Here is a 16,334-nt window from a genome sequence, read left to right on the forward strand (position 1 = left end):
CACAGTGCTCCTTGAGATGTTTAAAACTTGGGAAATCTTTTTGTATCCAAATCCGGCTTTAAACTTCGCCACAACAGTATCTCGGACCTGCTGGTGTGTTCCTTGGTCTTCATGATGCACTCTGCACTTGAAACAGAACCCTGAGACTATCACAGAGCAGAGACCCCTGAGACTATCACAGAACAGAGACCCCTGAGACTATCACAGAGCAGAGACCCCTGAGACTATCGCAGAGCAGAGATCCCTGAGCCTATCACAGAGCAGAGACCCCTGAGCCTATCACAGAGCAGAGACCCCTGAGACTATCACAGAGCAGAGACCCCTAAGACTATCACAGAGCAGGTGCATTTATACGGAGACTTGATTACACACAGGTGGATCCTATGTATCATTACCAGTCATTTAGGAGAACATTGGATCATTCAGAGATCCGCACTGAACTGCTGCACTGAAAGTAAAGGGGCCGAATAATACTGCACGCCCCACTTTTCAGTTTTTAATTTTTTTAAAAAGTTTAAAATATCCAATAAATTTCATTCCACTTCACGATTGTGTCCCACTTGTTGTCGATTCTTCCCCCAAAAAATAGAATTTTATATCTTTATGTTTGAAGTCAGAAATGTGGCAAAAGGTAGAAAAGTTCAAGGGGGCAAATACTTTCACAATGCACAGTATAACCTGTAATATTATACTTTCCAGAAAGGCATCCAGGCCCTTCTTAAATGTTAGCAGTGAATCCCTCATTACACCATCATGCGGCAGAGAGCTCCATAGTCTCACTGCTCTTACAGTAAAGAATCCGCGTCTGTGATTATGATTAAACCTTCTTTCCTCCAGACGTAGAAGATGCCCCCTTGTCCCCGTCTCAGGCCTCAGAGTAAAAAGATCAGTAGAAGGGTCTTTGTACTGTCCCCTCATATACTTGTACATAGTAATAAGATCACCCCTAAGCCTTCGTTTTTTCCACAATAAATAACCCCAAGTGTAATAACCTGTCTTGGTATTGCAGACCCCCCAGTCCTCTAATAACCTGTCTTGGTATTGCAGACCCCCTAGTCCTCTAATAACCTGTCTTGGTATTGCAGACCCCCCATTCCTCTAATAACCTGTCTTGGTATTGCAGACCCCCCAGTCCTCTAATAACCTGTCTTGGTATTGCAGACCCCCCAGTCCTCTATTAACCTGTCTTGGTATTGCAGACCCCCCAGCCCTCTAATAACCTGTCTTGGTATTGCAGACCCCCCAGTCCTCTAATAACCTGTCTTGGTATTGCAGACCCCCCAGTCCTCTAATAACCTGTCTTGGTATTGCAGACCCCCCAGTCCTCTATTAACCTGTCTTGGTATTGCAGACCCCCCAGTCCTCTAATAACCTGTCTTGGTATTGCAGACCCCCCAGTCCTCTAATAACCTGTCTTGGTATTGCAGACCCCCCAGTCCTCAAATAACCTGTCTTGGTATTGCAGACCCCCCAGTCCTCTAATAACCTGTCTTGGTATTGCAGACCCCCCAGTCCTCTATTAACCTGTCTTGGTATTGCAGACCCCCCAGTCCTCTAATAACCTGTCTTGGTATTGCAGACCCCCCAGTCCTCTAATAACCTGTCTTGGTATTGCAGACCCCCCAGTCCTCTATTAACCTGTCTTGGTATTGCAGACCCCCCAGTCCTCTAATAACCTGTCTTGGTATTGCAGACCCCCCAGTCCTCTAATAACCTGTCTTGGTATTGCAGACCCCCCAGTCCTCTAATAACCTGTCTTGGTATTGCAGACCCCCCAGTCCTCTAATAACCTGTCTTGGTATTGCAGACCCCCCAGTCCTCTAATAACCTTGGTCGCTCTTCTCTGCACCCGCTCTAGTTCAGCTATGTCTTTCTTATACACCAGAGACCAGAACTGTACACAGTGTTCTAAGTGTGGTCGCACTAGTGACTTGTATAGAGGTAAATTATCTTCTCCTCATGGGCATCTATGCCTCTTTTAATACATCCCATTATTTTATTTGCCTTTGCAGCAGCTGCCTGACACTGGCCACTAAACGTGAGCTTGTCGTCCACCAATACACCCAGGTCTTTTTCAGTGACTGTTTTGCCCAGTGTTTTACAATTACATATAATTATACATTTTATTTCCTCTGCCCAAGTGCATTACCTTACATTTATCCCCATTAAAGCTCATTTGCCATTTATCAACTTCTAGTTTACATAGATCCTCCTGTAATATAAAATTGTCCTCCTCTGTATTGATTACCCTGCAGAGTTTAGTGTCATCTGCAAATATTGAAATATTACTCTGTATGCCCCCTACAAGGTCATTAATAAATATGTTAAAAAGAAGGGGGCCCAATACTGACCCCTGTGGTAGCCCAATACTGACCCCTGTGGTACCCCACTGTTAACTGAGACCCAGTCTGAGTGTGTTCCATTAATAACCACCCTTTGTTTCCTATCACTGAGCCAGTTCTTAACCCACTTACATACAGTATATTTTCCCCTATCCCCATTGTTCTCATTTTATGTATCAACCTTTTGTGTGGAACCGTATCAAAAGCTTTTGAAAAGTCCATATACACAACATCCACTGCATTTCCTTGGTCCAGTTGGGAACTTGCCTCTTCATAAAAACTGATCAGATTAGTCTGACATTTACAGTCCCTCGAATAGTCCAATTATGATTATTCGCTGCCACCACCGATCAGTTTTAAAATATAATACAGGCCTGATCGGACGCCTGCTTTCTGGTAGCGTATGGCTTTGGGGGAGGGACGATTACAGAGCACAAGAAACAGAACTATTAATCCCTTACTGGCCTGGGGCGTATTAGTACGCCCCAGGCCGTCACCCCCGGTTGAGCACGGGCTCCAGCGCTGAGCCCGCACTGAACCGGGCACATGTCAGCTGATTCTTACAGCTGACATGTGCCCGCAACAACCACGGGTGGAATAGCGATCCACCCGCGGCTGTTAACCAGTTAAATGCCGCTGTCAATCTCTGACAGCGGCATTTAACAGCGCAGCGCCGGAAGTGCGTCACTTACCCCGCCCATCGGTGACCCGGTCATGTGATCGTGGGTCACTGATGGGTGTGCATGGCAACCCGGGGTCTGCAGCAGACCCCAGTGGTTGTCATGTAAAGATTGCTATGAGCGCCACCTAGTGGTCGGCGCTCATAGCACAGGAGCATTTCTGCTACATAGAGGTGATCTGCTCATCACCTCTATGTAGCAGAGGCGATCAGACAAGTACAGCTTATAGTCTCCTATGGAAACTATAGAAGCAAGCAAAAAGTGTAAAAAAAAAGTTTTTAAAAGTATTAAAAAAAATAAAAAAATATAAAAGTTTAAATCACCCCCCTTTCGCCCCATTCAAAATAAAATAATAAAAAATAAACCCCACATACACATATTTGGTATCGCCACATTCAGAATCGCCCGATCTATCAATATAAAGAAATAATTAATCCGATCGGTAAACGGCGTAACGAGAAAAAAATTCTAAACGCCAGAATTACGTTTTTTTTGGTCGCCGCAACATTGCAATAAAATGTAATAACGGGTGATCAAAACATCGGATGTACCCCAAAATGGTATCAATAATAACATCAGCCCGGCACGCAAAAAATAAGCCCTCACCCGGCCCCAGATCCCGAAAAATGAGACGCTACGAATTTTTTTTCATCACTTAAATAGAAAAGAACCTGTACATCTTTGGTGTCTACGAACTCGTAATGACCTGGAGAATCATAATGGCAGCTCAGTTTTAGCATTCAGTGAACGTGGAAAGAAAAAAAAACCCAAACAACTGTGGAATTGCTTTTTTTTGCAATTTAACGGCACTTGGATTTTTTTTCCTGTTTTCCAGTACACGATATGGTAAAACTAGTAATGGCGTTTAAAAGTACAACTTGTCCAGCAAAAAATAAGCCCTCACATGGCCATATTGACCGAAAAATTAAAAAGCTATAGCTCTGGGAACAAGGGGAGCAAAAAATGAAAATGCAAAAACGGAAAATCCCAGGGTCGTTAAGGGGTTAAATTTTATATTTAATCCAAAAGGGAGGCAGTGTTTATGAAAAATATACAAAGATTTTCCAAAGGGGGACAATACAGAATATACAGTTACACAAAGTAAAAAGGGATTAACAAAAGAAACTTAGTAGCCTGATCGCAGAGACGATTCAGTTTAGCTGGAGGGGAGGAGCTCCAATGGACCGCTATCAAACAGGACCCTTGCTTATAGAATATACACCTCCCAGCATGAGCATACATCAATCTTCAGCTGGATCTTTTATGCCAAAAGGAGGACCTTCCCACACACTCCCCTGTGATGACCTCAAGTGGGCTCGTCTCCACCCTTCATGGTTTTATTAAAATCTCTAAATTCTGCGATAACTTCTCGCTGGTTGATCGCAGAAGTTCGCAAATGACACCATATTTTTTATTACGAATTTACCTTTCTTTAGAGACTAGACATAACATAACTGCAGTTGGTTAGCTCTGCCCTCTGGTGTTACAGCTCACCCGTAGGGCTCTCAGGTCCAGAAAAAATGTGCATATCGTTCCTTAGCTGACCCTGCCACTAAAAATATGTGTCCCATTATTAGCGGAAGTATAGAACTTCCGATATTTCATATTTTGTGTCGGTGCCTGCGAGACTGCAGATCGTACACATGTGTAAATGACAATGTCTTGGCTATTGTGGAGAGTGACATGGACTTCCTTTTGAAGTTTAATGAGCGGCTTCGTCTTTAGCCAGGTCTATTCATCACAGACCTCTGCTACTAGGAACTACGTTCATATGTTAATTAGGATAGACAATTGCGTTTGGTACCTCTCCTGTACACTGCTAATTTGCATAGAAGCAACTGGTTAGAGCATTAGCTCTTGCTCCTTTGACAAATAGTATAGGGGAGAGGCGGAAGAGGGGTTTGGGGGGAGAGAGAAATTCTTAATATTTTTATGGCAGTTGGTCACCACAAACATCCCCCCTTATCTATGTATAAAGGGTTGGTCACCCCAAAATCCCTCCTTCATCTATGTATAAAGGGTCGGTCACCCCAAACATCCTCCCTTCATTTATGTATAAAGGGTCGGTCACCCCAAAAATCCCCCCTTCATCTATGTATAAAGGGTCGGTCACCCCAAACATCCTCCCTTCATTTATGTATAAAGGGTCGGTCACCCCAAAAATCCCCCCTTCATCTATGTATAAAGGGTCGGACACCACAAACATCCCCCTTATCGATGTATAAAGGGTCGGTCCCCCCATACATCCTCCCCTCATCTATGTATAAATGGTCGGTCACCCCAAACATCCCCCCTTCATCTATGTATAAAGGGTCGATCACCCCAAACATCCCCCCTTCATCTATGTATAAAGGGTCGGTCTCCCCAAACATCCCCCCTTCATCTATGTATAAAGGGTCGGTCACCCCAAACATCCCCCCTTCATCTGTGTATAAAGGTCGGTCACCCCAAACATTCTCCCTTCATCTATGTATAAAGGGTCGGTCACCCCAAACATCCCCCCTTCATCTGTGTATAAAGGTCGGTCACCCCAAACATTCTCCCTTCATCTATGTATAAAGGGTCGGTCTCCCCAAACATCCCCCCTTCATCTATGTATAAAGGGTCGATCACCCCAAACATCCCCCCTTCATCTATGTATAAAGGGTCGGTCACCCCAAACATCCCCTTATCTATGTATAAATGGTCGGTCACCCCAAACATTCCCTTATCTATGTATAAACGGTCGGTCACCCCAAACATCCCCCTTATCTATGTATAAAGGGTCGGTCACCTCAAACATTCTCCATTCATCTATGTATAAAGGGTCGGTCACCCCAAACATTCTCCATTCATCTATGTATAAAGGGTCGGTCACCCCAAACATCCCCTTATCTATCTATAAAGGGTCGGTCTCCCCAAACATCCCCCCTTCATCTATGTATAAAGGGTCGGTCACCCCAAACATCCCCCCTTCATCTGTGTATAAAGGTCGGTCACCCCAAACAGTCTCCCTTCATCTATGTATAAAGGGTCGGTCACCCCAAACATCCCCCCTTCATCTGTGTATAAAGGTCGGTCACCCCAAACATTCTCCCTTCATCTATGTATAAAGGGTCGGTCACCCCAAACATCCCCTTATCTATGTATAAAGGGTCGGTCACCCCAAACATTCCCTTATCTATGTATAAAGGGTCGGTCACCCCAAACATCCCCCTTATCTATGTATAAAGGGTCGGTCACCCCAAACATTCTCCATTCATCTATGTATAAAGGGTCGGTCACCCCAAACATTCTCCCTTCATCTATGTATAAAGGGTCGGTCACCCCAAACATCCCCCCTTTCTGTTCCTGTTACCAGGAATCCAGGACTTGGCTCATTATCGCTTTCCAGATCTCATGTTGGCTTTTATGACAGCGACAAATATTGAAACAATGTAATCAGGTTTTATTAGGGAAAGTCTTGGCGTTCTCAGCTGTACGGACCCTCAGGGGCGCTCCCAGCTGTACAGAGCCTCGGGGGCGCACCCAGCTGAACAGAGCCTCGGGGGCTTTCCCAGCTGTACAGAGCATCGGGGGCTTTCCCAGCTGTACAGAGCCTCGGGGGCGCTCCCAGCTGTACGGAGCCTCGGGGGCTTTCCCAGCTGTACGGAGCCTCGGGGGCGCTCCCAGCTGTACGGAGCCTCGGGGGCGCTCCCAGCTGTACGGAGCCTCGGGGGCTTTCCCAGCTGTAGAGAGCCTCGGGGGCGCTCCCAGCTGTAGAGAGCCTCGGGGGCGCTCCCAGCTGTAGAGAGCCTCGGGGGCGCTCCCAGCTGTACGGAGCCTCGGGGGCGCTCCCAGCTGTACGGAGCCTCGGGGGCGCTCCCAGCTGTAAGGAGCCTCGGGGGCGTTCCCAGCTGTACGGAGCCTCGGGGGCGCTCCCAGCTGTAGAGAGCCTCGGGGGCGCTCCCAGCTGTAGAGAGCCTCGGGGGCGCTCCCAGCTGTACGGAGCCTCGGGGGCGCTCCCAGCTGTAGAGAGCCTCGGGGGCACTCCCAGCTGTACGGAGCCTCGGGGGCGCTCCCAGCTGTACGGAGCCTCAGGGGCACTCCCAGCTGTACGGAGCCTCGGGGGCGTTCCCAGCTGTACAGAGCCTCGGGGGCACTCCCAGCTGTACAGAGCCTCGGGGGCGCTCCTTGCAGTACAGAGCCTCGGGGCGTTCCCAGCTGTACGGAGCCTCGGGGGCGCTCCCAGCTGTACGGAGCCTCAGGGGCACTCCCAGCTGTAAGGAGCCTCGGGGCGTTCCCAGCTGTACGGAGCCTCGGGGGCGCTCCCAGCTGTAGAGAGCCTCGGGGGCGCTCCCAGCTGTAGAGAGCCTCGGGGGCGCTCCCAGCTGTACGGAGCCTCGGGGGCGCTCCCAGCTGTAGAGAGCCTCGGGGGCGCTCCCAGCTGTACAGAGCCTCGGGGGCACTCCCAGCTGTACGGAGCCTCAGGGGCACTCCCAGCTGTACGGAGCCTCGGGGGCGTTCCCAGCTGTACAGAGCCTCGGGGGCACTCCCAGCTGTACAGAGCCTCGGGGGCGCTCCTTGCAGTACAGAGCCTCGGGGCGTTCCCAGCTATACGGAGCCTCGGGGTTGCTCTCAGCTGTACAGAGCTTCGGGGTGCTCCCAGCTGTATGGAGCCTCGGGGCGCTCCCAGCTGTACGGAGCATCGGGGCGCTCCCAGCTGTAAGGAGCCTCAGGGCGTTCCCAGCTGTAAGGAGCCTCGGGGGCGCTCCCAGCTGTACGGAGCCTCGGGGTTGCTCTCAGCTGTACAGAGCTTCGGGGTGCTCCCAGCTGTAAGGAGCCTCGGGGGCGATCCCAGCAGTACGGAGCCTCGGGGCGCTCCCAGCTGTACAGAGCCTCAGGGGCGCTCCCAGCTGTACAGAGCCTCAGGGGCGCTCCCAGCTGTACAGAGCCTCAGGGGCGCTCCCAGCTGTACGGAGCCTCGGGTTTGCTCCCAGCTGTACAGAGCCTTGGGGGTGCTCCCTGCTGTACAGAGCCTCGGGGTTGCTCTCAGCTGTACAGAGTTTCGGGGTGCTCCCAGCTGTACGGAGCCTCGGGGGCGCTCCCAGCAGTACGGAGCCTCGGGGCGTTCCCAGCTGTATGGAGCCTCGGGGCGTTCCCAGCTGTACGGAGCCTCGGGGGCGCTTCCAGCTGTACAGAGCCTCGGGGGTGCTCCCTGCTGTACAGAGCCTCGGGTTTGCTCCCAGCTGTACAGAGCCTCGGGGCGTTCCCAGCTGTACGGAGCCTCGGGGCGTTCCCAGCTGTACGGAGCCTCGGGGCGTTCCCAGCTGTACGGAGCCTCAGGGGCGCTCCCAGCTGTACGGAGCCTCGGGGGTGCTCCCTGCTGTACAGAGCTTCGGGGCGCTCCCAGCTGTACGGAGCCTCGGGGGCGCTCCCAGCTGTACAGAGCCTCGGGGGCGCTCCCAGCTGTAAGGAGCCTCGGGGGCGCTCCCTGCTGTACAGAGCTTCGGGGCGCTCCCAGCTGTATGGAGCCTCGGGGGCGCTCCCTGCTGTACAGAGCTTCGGGGCGCTCCCAGCTGTATGGAGCCTCGGGGGCGCTCCCAGCTGTACGGAGCCTTGGGGGCGCTTCCAGCTGTATGGAGCATCGGGTCGCTCCTAGCTGTACGGAGGAGGCGTTCCCAGCTGTACGGAGCCTGGGGGGCGCTCCAAGCTGTATGGACCCTTGGGACGCTCCTAGCTGTAAGGAGCCTCGGGGGTGCTTCCAGCTGTACGGAGCCTCGGGGGCGCTTCCAGCTGTATGGAGCCTAAGACATCTCTAATTAAGTAGATCTTTTGTCTTGGAAATGGACACCTTCTGGAGCAATTGTTTTTCTTACATTCTTGTATTTTGTCCTTCTATAGACCCTGTCTTGTACAGTACATTGCTGGTTGATGACTGAGTTAACTGAGAATCCATCAGTGAGCTCATTCTGACTGGAGAGTTTGTAACAGGAAAGCTGAGCTGGACTTTTGGAGTTATTAATGCAGCTGAGAGGAGCTGAGATAAAACTCTGTCGTCAGAAGAAGCCATATCTAGTGCAAACACAGCGGCCACAGGACACCAACGTTACCGACTGATTAGCACCTTCCCACAGACAACAAGTTTCATTTTTCCCCCTCCTCTTCCAAGAGCAAGAACATTTTTATTTCTCCGATCTCATACGGCCGAACTGCAGGTGTGAATGACGCCATTCGCCATGTAATGTCCTGCAAGACGGGAGGTGTTTAGTGTTGTAAAAATGACCTGGTCCCTGAGTCCCCGGCTGCCATCTTTTTATTAAGTGTGAAAAAATTAGGAAATTTATTAAAACGGGAAATTTGCTGCCATTCTCCAAGAGCCGTTCCATTTTTATATTCCCGTCGGCGCATTTTATATTAAGCTGTTGTAATTCTGCCGCTTTGATTATCCTTTTCTCGTTATCGTACGGGGTCTTTACATTCCTATTAGGGTACATCAGACTCTTCGGTCGCGGCTCTCACAAAAGAGCTTTTTGTGTTATTTCTTTATTGTTACGTTGGTAGACGGTGGGTGGAATTCTATATCTTGCATCTTGTATTTTTCCTGTATTTTTCACCCCCATAGGTGACTCCAACCTGCGGTCATTTGATGGCTAGTTCTTAAAAGCGATAGTTAACCCTTCCTGCACTGCACCTGCATTACTACGGAGCCATTTCCAGATACGGTCACCGTGTATTCTCCCGGGATCTTGGGAAGTTGCGTCTTCTGCAGGAGGAGGCGGTTGTCGTTGTCCACATGGAAGCGGTGGTGGAAGCCATTCTCCGAGGTCACGTCTACTATTATATTTCCAGATTTCCTGAATGTACGGCTTGCATAGACTGACAGAGCCTGAAGGGCGACCACCGTGTCCTGAAAACGAGAGAAAAGGAAAATGCTCAAACATCAAGAAACAGCAACATTTATAGCAGCAAAGTCTATTATATCAATCAATGCGCTCAGAGCACTTATCATTGTACGCTAAGATGATAGGTCTAGTAGTACAGTTTATAGGCACAGGCTACATGCACAGGGCATTCATGGCTAAAGCTTTAATCCAGGAGCAGGAGCCATCCCTTCCCCTGGCCGCTCTCATCCCTTCCCCTGGCCGCTCTCATCCCTTCACCTGGCCGCTCCCATCCCTTCAGCTGGTCACTCCCATCCCTTCACCTGGCCGCTCTCATCCCTTCACCTGGCCACTCCCATCCCTTCACCTGGCCGCTCCCATCCCTTCACCTGGCCGCTCCCATCCCTTCACCTGGCCGCTCCCATCCCTTCACCTGGCCGCTCTCATCCCTTCACCTGGCCGCTCTCATCCCTTCACCTGGCCGCTCTCATCCCTTCACCTGGCCGCTCTCATCCCTTCACCTGGCCGCTCTCATCCCTTCACCTGGCCGCTCTCATCCCTTCACCTGGCCGCTCTCATCCCTTCACCTGGCCGCTCTCATCCCTTCACCTGGCCGCTCTCATCCCTTCACCTGGCCGCTCTCATCCCTTCACCTGGCCGCTCTCATCCCTTCACCTGGCCGCTCTCATCCCTTCACCTGGCCGCTCTCATCCCTTCACCTGGCCGCTCTCATCCCTTCACCTGGCCACTCCCATCCCTTCACCTGGCCGCTCCCATCTCTTCAGCTGGTCACTCCCATCCCTTCACCTGGCCGCTCCCATCCCTTCACCTGGCCGCTCTCATCCCTTCACCTGGCCGCTCCCATCTCTTCATCTGGCCGCTCTCATCCCTTCACCTGGCCGCTCTCATCCCTTCACCTGGCCGCTCTCATCCCTTCACCTGGCCGCTCTCATCCCTTCACCTGGCCGCTCTCATCTCTTCACCTGGCCGCTCCCATCCCTTCACCTGGCCGCTCCCATCTCTTCAGCTGGCCGCTCCCATCCCTTCACCTGGCCGCTCCCATCCCCTCACTTGGCCGCTCACATCCCTTCACCTGGCCGCTCCCATCCCTTCACCTGGCCACTCTCATCCCTTCACCTGGCCGCTCTCATCCTTTCTTCACCTGGCCGCTCTCATGCCTTCACCTGGCTGCTCCCATCTCTTCAGCTGGCCGCTCCCATCCATTCACCTGGCCGCTCTCATCCCTTCACCTGGCCGCTCTCATCCCTTCACCTGGCCGCTCTCATCCTTTCTTCACCTGGCCGCACTCATCCCTTCAACTGGCCGCTCTCATCCCTTCAACTGGCCGCTCTCATCCCTTCACCTGGCCGCTTCCATCCCTCTCTCATCCCTTCACCTGGCCGCTCTCATCCCTTCACCTGGCCGTTCCCATCCCTTCACCTGGCCGCTCTCATCCCCTCACCTGGCTGCTCTCATCCCTTCACCTGGCCGCTCCCATCCCTCTCTAATCCCTTCACCTGGCTGCTCTCATCCCTTCACCTGGCCACTCCCATCCCTCTCTAATCCCTTCACCTGGCCGTTCTCATCCCTTCCCCTGGCCGCTCCCATCGCTTCACCTGGCCGTTCTCATCCCTTCCTCTGGCCACTCCTATCCCTTCACCTGGCCGTTCTCATCCCTTCCTCTGGCCACTCCCATCCCTTCACCTGGCCGCTCCCATCTCTTCACCTGGCCGCTCCCATCTCTTCACTTGGCCGCTCCCATCCCTTCACCTGGCCGCTCCCATCCCTTCACCTGGCCGCTCTCATCCCTTCACCTGGCCGCTCTCATCCCTTCACCTGGCCGCTCTCATCCCTTCACCTGGCCACTCTCATCCCTTCACCTGGCCGCTCTCATCCCTTCACCTGGCCGCTCTCATCCCTTCACCTGGCCGCTCTCATCCCTTCACCTGGCCACTCCCATCCCTTCACCTGGCCGCTCCCATCTCTTCAGCTGGTCACTCCCATCCCTTCACCTGGCCGCTCACATACCCTCACTTGGCCGCTCCCATCCCTTCACCTGGCCGCTCCCATCCCTTCACCTGGCCGCTCTCATCCCTTCACCTGGCCGCTCTCATCCCTTCACCTGGCCGCTCTCATCCCTTCACCTGGCCGCTCTCATCCCTTCACCTGGCCGCTCTCATCCCTTCACCTGGCCGCTCTCATCCCTTCACCTGGCCGCTCTCATCCCTTCACCTGGCCGCTCCCATCTCTTCATCTGGCCGCTCTCATCTCTTCATCTGGCCGCTCTCATCTCTTCACCTGGCCGCTCTCATCCCTTCACCTGGCCGCTCTCATCCCTTCACCTGGCCGCTCTCATCCCTTCACCTGGCCGCTCCCATCTCTTCATCTGGCCGCTCTCATCCCTTCACCTGGCCGCTCCCATCCCTTCACCTGGCCGCTCCCATCCCTTCACCTGGCCGCTCTCATCCCTTCACCTGGCCGCTCCCATCTCTTCATCTGGCCGCTCTCATCCCTTCACCTGGCCGCTCTCATCCCTTCACCTGGCCGCTCTCATCCCTTCACCTGGCCGCTCTCATCCCTTCACCTGGCCGCTCTCATCTCTTCACCTGGCCGCTCCCATCCCTTCACCTGGCCGCTCCCATCTCTTCAGCTGGCCGCTCCCATCCCTTCACCTGGCCGCTCCCATCCCCTCACTTGGCCGCTCACATCCCTTCACCTGGCCGCTCCCATCCCTTCACCTGGCCACTCTCATCCCTTCACCTGGCCGCTCTCATCCTTTCTTCACCTGGCCGCTCTCATGCCTTCACCTGGCTGCTCCCATCTCTTCAGCTGGCCGCTCCCATCCATTCACCTGGCCGCTCTCATCCCTTCACCTGGCCGCTCTCATCCCTTCACCTGGCCGCTCTCATCCTTTCTTCACCTGGCCGCACTCATCCCTTCAACTGGCCGCTCTCATCCCTTCAACTGGCCGCTCTCATCCCTTCACCTGGCCGCTTCCATCCCTCTCTCATCCCTTCACCTGGCCGCTCTCATCCCTTCACCTGGCCGTTCCCATCCCTTCACCTGGCCGCTCTCATCCCCTCACCTGGCTGCTCTCATCCCTTCACCTGGCCGCTCCCATCCCTCTCTAATCCCTTCACCTGGCCACTCCCATTCCTTCACCTGGCCGTTCCCATCCCTTCACCTGGCCGCTCTCATCCCCTCACCTGGCTGCTCTCATCCCTTCACCTGGCCGCTCCCATCCCTCTCTAATCCCTTCACCTGGCTGCTCTCATCCCTTCACCTGGCCACTCCCATCCCTCTCTAATCCCTTCACCTGGCCGTTCTCATCCCTTCCCCTGGCCGCTCCCATCGCTTCACCTGGCCGTTCTCATCCCTTCCTCTGGCCACTCCTATCCCTTCACCTGGCCGTTCTCATCCCTTCCTCTGGCCACTCCCATCCCTTCACCTGGCCGCTCCCATCTCTTCACCTGGCCGCTCCCATCTCTTCACCTGGCCGCTCCCATCTCTTCACCTGGCCGCTCCCATCCCTTCACATGGCCGCTCCCATCCCTTCACCTGGCTGCTCTCATCCCTTCACCTGGCCACTCCCATCCCTTCACCTGGATGCTCTCATCCCTTCACCTGGACGCTCTCATCCCTCTCTCTTCCGTTCACCTGGCAGCTCCCATCCCTTCACCTGGCTGCTCTCATCCCTTGGTAAAGAGATGGACATATTGCAATGCCCATGTTCGCCCTTAATGAACAAGAATATTGTTATATTGTGTAATGTGAATTGTCACTTGCATTAATGATGTTAATGTTGGAAGTTGCCTGACAGTAGGGAAAGTTCAAGTTATTGGTTGGGACTAGCCCATAGTGGGAGGGGTTGAACTGAAGGGAAGTGACAGACAGTTTTCTATCAGACCGTCAGAAACGGTGTGCGTAGAAAGCAGACTTACAGTACAGACCAAAAGTTTGGACACACCTTCTCATTTAAAGATTTTTCTGTATTTTCTTGACTATGGAAATTGTACATTCAGACTGAAGGCATCAAAACTATGAATTACCACATGTGGAATTATATACTTAACAAAAAAGTGTGAAACCACTGAAAATATGTCTTATATTCTAGGTTCTTCACAGTAGCCACCTTTTGCTTTGATGACTGCTTTGCACACTCTTGGCATTCTCTTGATGAGCTTCAAGAGGTAGTCACCGGAAATGGTCTTCCAACAATCTTGAAGGAGTTCCCAGAGATGCTTAGCACTTGTTGGCCCTTTTGCCTTCACTCTGCGGTCCAGCTCACCCCAAACCATCTCGATTGGGTTCAGGTCTGGTGACTGTGGAGGCCAGGTCATCTGGCGTAGCCCCCCATCACTCTCCTTCTTGGTCAAATAGCCCTTACACAGCCTGGAGGTGTGTTTGGGGTCATTGTCCTGTTGAAAAATAAATGATGGTCCAACTAAACGCAAACCGGATGGAATAGCATGCCGCTGCAAGATGCTGTGGTAGCCATGCTGGTACAGTATGCCTTCAATTTTGAATAAATCCCCAACAGTGTCACCAGCAAAGCCCCCCCACACCATCACACCTCCTCCTCCGTGCTTCACAGTGGGAGCCAGGCATGTAGAGTCCATCCGTTCACCTTTTCTGCGTCGCACAAAGACACGGTGGTTGGAACCGAAGATCTCAAATTTGGACTCATCAGACCAAAGCACAGATTTCCACTGGTCTAATGTCCATTCCTTGTGCTCTTTAGCCCAAACAAGTCTCTTCTGCTTGTTGCCGGTCCTTAGCAGTGGTTTCCTAGCAGCCATTTTACCATGAAGTCTCCTCTTAACAGTTGTTGTAGAGATGTGTCTGCTGCTAGAACTCTGTGTGGCATTGACCTGGTCTCTAATCTGAGCTGCTGTTAACCTGCGATTTCTGAGGCTGGTGACTCGGATAAACTTATCCTCAGAAGCAGAGGTGACTCTTGGTCTTCCTTTCCTGGGGCGGTCCTCATGTGAGCCAGTTTCTTTGTAGTGATTGATGGTTTTTGCAACCGCACTTGGGGACACTTTCAAAGTTTTCCCAATTTTTCGCACTGACTGACCTTCATTTCTTAAAGTAATGATGGCCACTCATTTTTCTTTACTTAGCTGCTTTTTTCTTGCCATACTACAAATTCTAACAGTCTATTCAGTAGGACTATCAGCTGTGTATCCACCAGACTTCTGCACAACACAACTGATGGTCCCAACCCCATTTATAAGGCAAGAAATCCCACTTATTAAACCTGACAGGGCACACCTGTGAAGTGTAGACCATTTCCGGTGACTACCTCTTGAAGCTCATCAAGAGAATGCCAAGAGTGTGCAAAGCCGTCATCAAAGCAAAAGGTGGCTACTCTGAAGAACCTAGAATATAAGACATATTTTCAGTTGTTTCACACTTTTTTGTTAAGTATATAATTCCACATGTGGTAATTCATAGTTTTGATGCCTTCAGTGTGAATGTACAATTTCCATAGTCATGAAAATACAGGAAAACCTTTAAATGAGAAGGTGTGTCCAAACTTTTGGTCTGTACTGTAAGATCTGATGTGACCAGAGCCGCATGACATGGGTGTCCCTAACATGAGAGGAGACCGCAATAAAATATAGTGAGATCCTAGCGGAAAGTTGAAGGAACAGAGTGATCGATCGAAGATGGGTCCTGGGTCAGGATGCCTAGCAGTACAGCCCAAAGTTTATATCTCAGAGAGGTACAGGCTGAGACGGGACAGAGAACGTAAGACGAAGAGAGAGAATGCCCCACGCGAGAGTTCTAGAGCTTCAGAGACAGAAAAGGTAAGTACCGGCCATACTGGTACCATAGCTCCCAAGAGGGGAAAGAAGACGCAGATAATTTTTGTCAAATATCTGGTCATGGCCAACCCAAGTCATCGGTTACATGTAGCCTGCAAGGGTGAAGCACCCCCACAGCACAAGTTCACACACCCAGGTAGGTCCCCCACCTTCATGTAACGTGCTAGGGCGCAAGAGATACATTGACGAAAGAAGGTAACAATGTTTTGTACTTTTGACTTTCAGGCACCATATCTCACCAACCACTACTGCTGAACGTGAGACCACCATCATTTTATAGACAATCATCTTGGCTATCTCATACATAAATTTGACTCACAACTATTTAGCATATGATTAGCTATGCAGATTATTGTCATGTCACTGCATTTTTATGGTTTTGCTCCTAAAAATGTACATTTTAATTTGTATTCTTTTGTTAGTATTTTGTAAATTCACCTTTGACTTTCAGCACTGCCTGAATCCTTCTTGCTCTAGGACAGATTCAAGCATGTCTCTACTGAAATCTCATCCCAGGTCTCTTACACGTTCCCATCGTCGGTGCCTACTGGTTGACTCACTTGGGTATGTATACAGCTATTTCTTCACCTCTTCCCACAAGTGTTTGATTGGGATGTGATATGGGGGCTGTGGGGGACA

General features: G+C 51.6%; 1 protein-coding gene across 6 annotated transcripts in view; it reads right to left on the reverse strand.

Annotated features, from left to right (window-relative positions):
- Window positions 1-16,334, reverse strand: part of LOC141273167 (alpha-2-macroglobulin-like protein 1) — a 607,283-nt gene that overhangs the window by 61,729 nt on the left and 529,220 nt on the right. For all 6 annotated transcript variants that reach the window (XM_073684620.1, XM_073684625.1, XM_073684624.1 and 3 more), the window contains one exon: window positions 9,675-9,890. In XM_073684620.1, coding sequence (XP_073540721.1) covers window positions 9,675-9,890 — 216 coding nt within the window. The remainder of the gene's footprint in view (window positions 1-9,674; window positions 9,891-16,334) is intronic.

Source organism: Phyllobates terribilis, unplaced genomic scaffold (assembly GCF_046119375.1).
Source record: "Phyllobates terribilis strain yellow unplaced genomic scaffold, ASM4611937v1 Scaffold_5__5_contigs__length_657084704, whole genome shotgun sequence".
In the NCBI taxonomy this organism is placed as follows: domain Eukaryota; kingdom Metazoa; phylum Chordata; class Amphibia; order Anura; family Dendrobatidae; genus Phyllobates; species Phyllobates terribilis.